General features: G+C 32.5%; 1 protein-coding gene across 1 annotated transcript; it reads right to left on the reverse strand.

Annotated features, from left to right (window-relative positions):
• Positions 1-2,013: 2,013 nt before the first annotated feature.
• LOC131621898 (casein kinase 1-like protein 2) lies at positions 2,014-7,361 on the reverse strand. The gene is made up of 14 exons (XM_058892959.1): positions 6,990-7,361; positions 6,840-6,880; positions 6,059-6,128; positions 5,804-5,952; positions 5,624-5,719; positions 5,455-5,525; positions 4,361-4,422; positions 4,206-4,269; positions 4,039-4,123; positions 3,831-3,957; positions 3,616-3,698; positions 3,467-3,533; positions 3,162-3,301; positions 2,014-2,594 (listed from the first exon to the last, which is right to left on the reverse strand). The coding sequence occupies exons 1-14, from the start codon at positions 7,063-7,065 to the stop codon at positions 2,301-2,303; spliced, it is 1,425 nt and encodes a 474-aa protein (XP_058748942.1). The 5' UTR covers positions 7,066-7,361; the 3' UTR covers positions 2,014-2,300.
• Positions 7,362-8,930: the final 1,569 nt, after the last annotated feature.

The raw sequence follows: 8,930 nt of genomic DNA on the forward strand, positions 1-8,930 counted from the left end.
TTAAATATAGTCGCCTTTACTAAGAGACTCTCCCCAAGATGAGGGACTCTCCCTCTTGTAGTAAAAAGGCATCGCCAGCCTAGGGAATCTCTCTTAAGACGAGGGACGTACTTCAAATAAGAGGCTTAAAAACACTCTGTCCTTAACAAAACCCTCGTGCTTGAGAAACTATGTAGTGTTATATTTATAAAGGTCTTAAATCAGGGCGCCCTTTTTCAAAAAGTTGTATCGACCAGGCAACATCTTGAGGAACCGCGCAGAGATACTAATGATGTGTAAATATGTCAGTCAAAGGAAACAAAATCATCCACTACTCTTGAAAGATAGGTGGTCAATAACTCCTCTCGATTAAGGAGGGGGTGATTGCCACCATCAGGGGTTACTCAAATCCTAGGCCCAAAGGGCCTCTATAAATGAGAAGAGGAAGAGACGAATTTTAAATGATACACATAATTACACCCCTAAGCACAGTGCTTATGAAAAATCATCTCTCACGTCTCTTATAATTACACCCCTAAACATATTGTCCATCAACACGGCCTCTCACCTCACGCGAGCAAGACCCCTAAACCATCGTAAAATACCACCATACAACGTTATTCACTGTCGCCCTTACAGGAGGAACACGCACACATGATTATTGCAACATATGTCAAGATACCAAACATTTGTCTTATCTTTTGTCAAATGTGTATTGGTCATTAGCATTACTTCATCAGTCATTGTGTTGGATTCTTTGTTGAAATAGCAATCTCTTGCATAGTGGCCAAATTTCTCACAACAATGTCATTACACTTCTATCATAATCTTCTTCTTAAATTTCTTGTTGTGAGAGACACTATTCTTGCTTGTCTCTCCTTGGTTATTTGTGTTCTGGTAGCACCTTCATCATTCTGATTCTTTGTTGGAAATTGATTTGAGGATGTGTGTTCATTTGTCATTGATGAAAGCTTGGTCGAACTGATGCTCTTGATACTAATTTGTTTGGATAGCTTGCTTCTCGAGATAATAAAAAGGCAAAAGAAGAAGAACAAAATAAAGAAATATAAGTTGAATTTAGTGATGAGATTTCTAATGAAGGGAGTACTAACTGGATTACAATTTTAGGGTTTAGGAAGCCAACAAATCTAAGTATAGTTTACAAGTCACTTACTTGCAACCAAATAAACTACTTCTAAATGATGAACTACATTCACATTATTAACATCTACCTTTTAAGTTGATTATTTAATTCTGTCAAATTTCATAAAATCTAAACATTACAACCAAATAATGTTTTTTTTTCATAACTTTTTTTACATTGAAAAGTAATGTTAATGTTTTAAGATGAGAAATGCAAACATCCATATAAAACTTATTTGTAACATGAAAAGTACAAATTTTAAACTGTATTGCTATTTGAGTTTCATTTTACTGATACTTTATTGTAACAATTTAGTTAAGCGCAAGTAGGTAATTGTCTAGCATTATAATACACGCTTTTTTACTCAACCATTAAAATACATGCTTTTCTTACTCAAACATTAGAATACATGCTTAGTAATGTATAAATTGTAAAATATTCCAGAACAATACATCAATATGATAGAATTCATTAATTAAGTACATTATATTTGTATTTTATAAAACTATTCTATTAAAAGTACACATGCCAAATTTTAAGCTTGATGTCAACAGTTAATCTCTGATGCTAAGTCAACAAATATTTTAAAATGGATTTTTTGCAGACATTTTTAAAACATAATAAAATTCTTCGGCAAAAAAAAAAGGCAAAAATTTGAGTTTTAGGTTCATATTTGTTAGTGTCACTTATTTTTATGGGATGAAAATCAAAACTTAAGCATTCATTCAAGAATTACTCAAGAGAAGTGATGCCGGTTCACATCTGTGAGTACAAAATCTCAAATCCCCCACCTCATAATCCAGTGTTGCAAGGAATGCATGTCATTCTTTGAGTCAGTACATACATTTATAAAAAATTGAAATATAATATATATCCTCTAAAAAAGGGGCTAAAAGAAGCACGAGGCACAAGTAATAATAAGAAATATAGAAGAGGAATGATTTGTGGAACCAATACAAGTAAAATGAACTGTATTAACAGAAGAAGCCTTTTCATGGTAAAGCTTTGTCAGGAAATCGACCCCTTAAGCATCTTTTTTATATACTTGTAGGGTCAATTCACAACTTGTTGTAGCTTTCCTCAATAAAATGAACGACAGACAACAATTCACTCAATAAAAAGTAAGAGACTTTATAGAATTTTACCACCAAGATAACCTGATCGAGAGTGTCGGCTGCTAATACTGTACCTTCTCGTCGTTGAAATTCATGCTCTCAATACCTCGGAGAGTTGACTCAAAATTCTTTATGTTTGATGTGTTTCTGCTGGAAGATGTTCCTTTGAGCTCCGATGATGTGATAGGTGAATTTCTTTGAGCACCAGAGGTTTTAAGGAGTGATCCAGGACTACCATCCCTTGTAAGAGGAAGAGACGGATCAATTTCACTGCCAACAACTGCATCACGACTGTTGGAAACAGCACCTACTCGTCTTGTAGATCCACTTGGTCGGAAGAAATTAGAACTAGACAACTACATAAACCATACACAAAATGTCAAAAATAACATGAAAACTAGCGGCAATATAATTATTTGTGTATTGTGTCAAGCAGGCAATGTCATAAATGACTAAAATCTTTACTATCCTCTAACAAATGCATACAATACCTCATTAACCCCAAAAGTACAAACATGTTTGGTTTCTTTTAGCCGGAAAACAGGAACCAGAGTATATTCCTAGCACAAAATGCTTAGATGTATAATATCTAAAGCGGAGATGTTACTTTTCTAAAACAAAGATGGCCTCAGAAGAATATTTGCATTAATTGTTTATCGTATGCTTCAATTGTACATAGACAGACAAATGTAACAGTCAATACTTTATCATTCTAGTTATCACTAGAAGAATCAACGCAAAAAATCATAGCTTCATAATTTCTTTTCCGACTTGGATAAATGGGAAATGACGTTCATTTTCTTCAACGAGAAAGGTAGCATGAAAGAAATAAATGAATATAATGCAAACACATATAACATAATCTTTTTCAGCTTTCTGCAAGAAACTCAGTCATAAGCAGTCCTATAAATGAATATACTGACCATAGCATCTTTAGATGCAGAGTCACTTGGAACCGGGGCTTTTTGTCTAGATAAGTTTACATCATTTGCAATGGGTCCAGAGTTTCTTCTACGAGCAGGATCTGATGAAGACCAACCAGCATGTCTACTCTCTTCCCCACCTAAGCAGAAATTTCCACATAAAAATGAAAAGCTGAGATAAATGACAAAACATAAAAGAACACAAAATTTACATAGAATATCTAATAGATTGTTGAGTTAATAAAGTAAGAAACCACACTTAAATAATAGACCAGGTTCATAAAAATAAAATATATAAATTTTACCCGTCGGTCTATCAGCAGCACTCACAACAGCTGGTGGTATGCCAGAACTTGGCCCAGCACCAGAACCCTGCAATATATCATTTTCCGTAAGACAAACAAACGTAAACAACAGAACAATTAATGCAACCAGATAGCACACCCCCACTTACAACGGCACGTGAAGGAGGAGTGGCAATTTGAGATTGCTGATACTTCAAAATGGTCCAATCAAAGACATAATCAAACTGGAACCCTGGAGCAACAAAAGAACACCAGACATAACATATAAGCGACATTAAAATGTAAAACATGACCACACCGTCTAGGTATCGAAGACCTTTAATTTCAAAGTAAAATATAGATAGGAAAACAAAGAGGCTTAAACCTTCACGAATGAAAAGGTCACGAAAAAGCCTTTTCAAATATGCATAATCTGGTTTATCATCAAACCGCAACGACCGACAGTAATGGAAGTACGAAGCAAATTCGGAGGGGTAGCCACGACACAAGGACTAACAAAAAAGCAAGCCATATTTTATTAGGATAAACAAAACATAGTATGTACCAAAATAATATTTATAATACAGCTTTACCTCAATAGAAGTCGAAACTTTTTTCTCGCTGATTTTTTCATACTTCTGTTTCTTAGTACCTGCTTTCAATCCCTGCCATGGAAGACTGTAGAAATACCAAGTATAAATAATTAAATTAAAAGCAGTTGATAAAGAAGATAAAACAACATAATAGCAAGGATAATCACCTTCCTCTCAAAAAGTACATAAGAACATATCCAAGTGATTCTAAGTCGTCCCTACGGCTTTGCTCTGAAAAATAATGATCAGACATGTCCAAAGTTCAGAAAGCAATAGATGCGAAGGCAGGTTAGTTGTATGAAGAGATGCATTGAGAACATACCAATTCCAAGATGTGTATTCATACTAGCATATCTAGCAGTTCCTGTCAAATTTTTATTCTCTCTGAAAAGGATTATAAGCAACTAAAATTCAGAGAAACCCCACAAATAAATTTATTCTTAAGAACTACAATACAATAACCAAGTAGCATTTAAATAACTAGATTGAAAGTTATAATAAAATAACAAATTAAGTAAAATAAAATAAAGATGAATAACACAATCAACACAACAACTAAGCCTTTTCCAATTAGGTAAGATCGACTCCATGAATCAATTGAGGCCATAAAGTCCTATCACATATTAAGTCCAAAACAAGATCCTCTAAATCTCTCTTAATGGCTTGTCCTACAGTTTTCTTTCGCCTCCCTCTATCTCTAGTTATAAGACTACCCTCCAGCTGTTCAACCCTTCTCACCAGCAATTCTACATGTTTCTACATACACATACAGATTACCCATGACCTAGCCATTTTCTCTTATAATGGAGAATACCTTAAATTTCTTTCTGGTGATTGTAACAGCCTTTAGAGAAGTTACTTATTGATATTATACAAGTATTTTAGTATTAACAACATCTTGTTGTACACGAATTACAGAAGTAGAAACTAGCACCCGCAATTGCAACAAAAAATATCTAGATTTGATTATTGTCTTGTAGACCTATCAATTCTCATATAACTTATTACAATGGTGGGTACATTAAACTCTTCCAGCAATTATCTGTTACACATCCACATTTGGTAGTAAATAGATTTGTCAATAGTATTCTAAACCTCAGAGCTCTAGAGCAAAATAGATTACTTTGGCATCTTCTAACAATGCAGACAAGAAAATCAATTCTGTATAAAATATAAAACCAGAGGCGCAACCCAATGCTGCCACCCGACATTAAAGCTAATACTCTTTTATTAGAAACCATTCCCAATGAATAGTCAGGTCAGGGTCATGCAACCAACAATACTTTGCATTTTCAGATATATTGCATTTGCCATTATCAGTTTACGGTAGTCCTAATTTCCTTTAGTAAAAATTTGTTTCAACAGTGCCATTACAGATAAATTCGGAAAAACCAAGTAAAAAATGACACAAAATACCTGTAAGGAATATGCTGATGGGTAGAGGTGTCTCTGTATTTTTTAGCGAGACCAAAGTCAATGGCATAAACCTACAAAAGAAGTAAATTTGAAAAGGATAAATCCAATCCAAGAATTAAACAGAAAGGCAGAAAAAAAGGAATTGAAAAAGCAATGGTTTAACTAATACTTGATTAGCACGCCTCCCCAAACCCATCAGGAAGTTGTCTGGCTTGATGTCCCTATGTAAAAATGATTTGGAATGAATATATTCAACTCGATTTATCTGCAAATCGTTCAAGATTTCCCCATATTAAGAATTAAGTGAAAGAAAACTAAGAAATTTACTAAGAAATAAAGGAAATCCTACCATCTGATCAGCAAGCATGAGAACGGTTTTAAGGGACAATTTGCGACTACAAAAACTGAATAAATCCTCGAGACTAGGTCCTAGTAAATCCATCACAAGAACATTGTACTCTCCTTCAACACCAAACCATCTCACATTTGGGATACCAGCTGCCAAATACAGATAGACAACCGAAAACATTAAAACTGAGTAAAATGAAGTCTAAAATGGTAAACAAAAAAGGAAAGATAGAAATTCAGTAAGATAGGAGATTACTTCCTCCTTGAAGTACTTTATACAACTTTGATTCATACAACAATTGAGGATGTTTGGTTTTGACATTTTCCTGAATCCAAAAGCAATGAGAAAGAGAGAAATATCAATTAAACACATCCCTAATCCTCAACAATCAGCACTATTCTTCAATAAGTCAATTATCATCAATGTTACGACAAATCAAGATAAATCATAATATGCATAAATAAATAGCCAAGTCAAAGGCCTCTTTAAAGTTGTGGAACTAATGCAAAAGGGATGAATTTGACTAATTAAGACAAGTGAACGAACATTGCACGCCTATTATCACCTCTGGCTAAATTAATTCCTCAACAAAAGTTCAAACAAAAACGCATTTGTTCTGCCAGCATGGACATAATTACACTCACTTTAAGTATGTTCAAATTACGAGGAGAGAGATATAATTAAGATAAAATCGAAAATCGAATAGAATGTATACTTGGAATATAAGTGTCTAATGTCAAATTAATATGTCTAAAAGAACATTTCCTTTGTTCTAGAAACTCCACCACACAACCCTTAAAGCACACCTTCATTATTTCACTTTTGTACACTCATCAATATTGAACAATATACAACACTAGTAATAATAGTATACAATTTTCCAACAAAAGGTGACAAACATTAAAATCACACCTTAATAAGCTAAATTAACTCTCACCACCGAACAACTAAATTGTGCTTTAGAATCACATAAATGAAAAATTAAGGTAAAATTTTTTCCAAATTAAAGAAAGTATAACATAATATCAATACTCACAAGCTTGATTGCAACCTCTTCATTTGTCTGAATATTTGTACCTGAATTTTGGAAGAAAAACACAAATTCAAAGTTAAATAGAAACCATAAACTATAGATAATTCGTACAGCAACAAAAACAAATCACAGATTGAAGGAAACGCATGATACCGAGATAGATCTCGCCGAAGGATCCGCTACCAATCTTGCGGCCAAGACGAAATTTGTTCCCAATACGAGGCTCCATTCGATCGGTTCAAAACCCTAGGATGCGAGAATAAAACCCTAGAAATTGGGAAATTGAGAATCGGAAATTGAAAATGGATGTAGTTGGAAGTCGGTGTAGCTGAAGAGAATCGGAAGGGGAAAGGGAATGGGATAGGGACGAGAAATGAATAAGAGTTGAGGACAAAAATGGAAGAAAAAAGTTTCTATCTCTGAAATGAAGGTGATTATTAGGGTAGAGAGAGATAGAGAGAGAGGGATCGTGATGATGCCTCTCCTCTCCTCACGCTCAAGCTTTCACATCCAAACGTATTTTCTTTTCTTACTTTTGCCTCAAGTCAGCAACTACATCAAACGACGTAGCTTTGGTTTTGTACTATTGGACTAAACAATGGAATTTACTTATGCTCTCTACTATTTTGTAGTAAATAAATCATACAATATAATAAAGCAAAATGAGTATTTTGGCAAGTTTGCCACTTGGCACTCTCTCATGCATTCTTCTATTTATATTTTTACTATAAAAGGAAAGTTTCTTATATTATCTTATTATTATTTTTTATTATTTAATTAATTATTTACTTTTAATTAAAACAATTTAACAGTCCTATTTTATACCCTTAAATGTCATTTCATCCTTATAATCATTACTACCCCTATTACAATTAATATTTACAGCCAACTCTTCTATTTTCAAAACAACTTTTTACATGTCAAATAATTATCATTTTCAAAACGTGTTTTCCCAATAATTATTTTTACTTCCAAGACTTTGATACTACATCCAAGGTTTCACTTCACTATTTAGCCAATATTCTTTCATCTCTCCAATGTTAACACCAATAGCATTTCTCTTCTATTTGTAGACTCGCTCTTCTATATCAGTTAACTTTCTTTCAACAGGTAAACATAATAAAAATTGTAACATATCCTTTCACATATTGTATATACCATTTGCGATCTACGATTTTAAATTTATTATTGTGCATACTGATTGTTGTTTATTTACGATCATTTTGTCTTCGAAGATATAATTGATTTGAATTTCAATACACGCAAAATAATTTCTTGCCCGATTTTCCATTTTGTTCACTATTCAGATTTCATTCTCAAACATTTCTTGCATTGTCTTTCAATAATTTAAAACAAACAATATTGCTCATGGATTGTTTATTTTTCTTATTTGAATTTGTGTTTTAACTTTTGAAGAAAAATAAAGAAACTATTGAAGGATTAGTTTATCTGTTTTAACTACATCTATTTTATATTTTTAGAATTTTCTACGGGCTTGGAGAGATGGTGTAGTTGAGTAATTTGCATGGAAAAGTAGAGAGTTTCTAAGGAAGTTTTGCGATGCAAAGATGGAGTTGTTTGTTACTATGATCTGATGGAATATTTTGGGTATTATATTTTAATATGATTTTTGAAGCATGAAATTTCCAAATGTTTTTAATGTGTTGGTTTAATAAATGGATATGAAATTAAATGTTGAAGAAGAAATATTGTTTGCTTTAAATTATTGACCAATATCTAAAGAGACGTAAAATATGAAAATAACAATTATTTGTATTTATTTGTGGTTTTTGTTTTGTTTCACTTTTAATAATATCAATTAACACTAATGTGGTATAAAATTAAAAATAATAGTATATAATAATAATAAATATTAATAATATGATAATAATCTTTATCGATTCTCCCAATCTTTTAATTAATAATCTTATTTATAATCTTTATCAATTCTTCTAACACCTAATTGTCTTTTTTTTTTATTTCCAATATTAGCAGTGTAAATGCAATATATTGGTCAGTATCTTTAAAATTAATTCATAACGTGATTTCCATCAGTTGTAAAGCAAAATAAAATCCTATAGAAAAAAATTATAT

Source organism: Vicia villosa, unplaced genomic scaffold, assembly GCF_029867415.1.
Source record: "Vicia villosa cultivar HV-30 ecotype Madison, WI unplaced genomic scaffold, Vvil1.0 ctg.000011F_1_1, whole genome shotgun sequence".
Classification (NCBI taxonomy): Eukaryota; Viridiplantae; Streptophyta; class Magnoliopsida; order Fabales; family Fabaceae; genus Vicia; species Vicia villosa.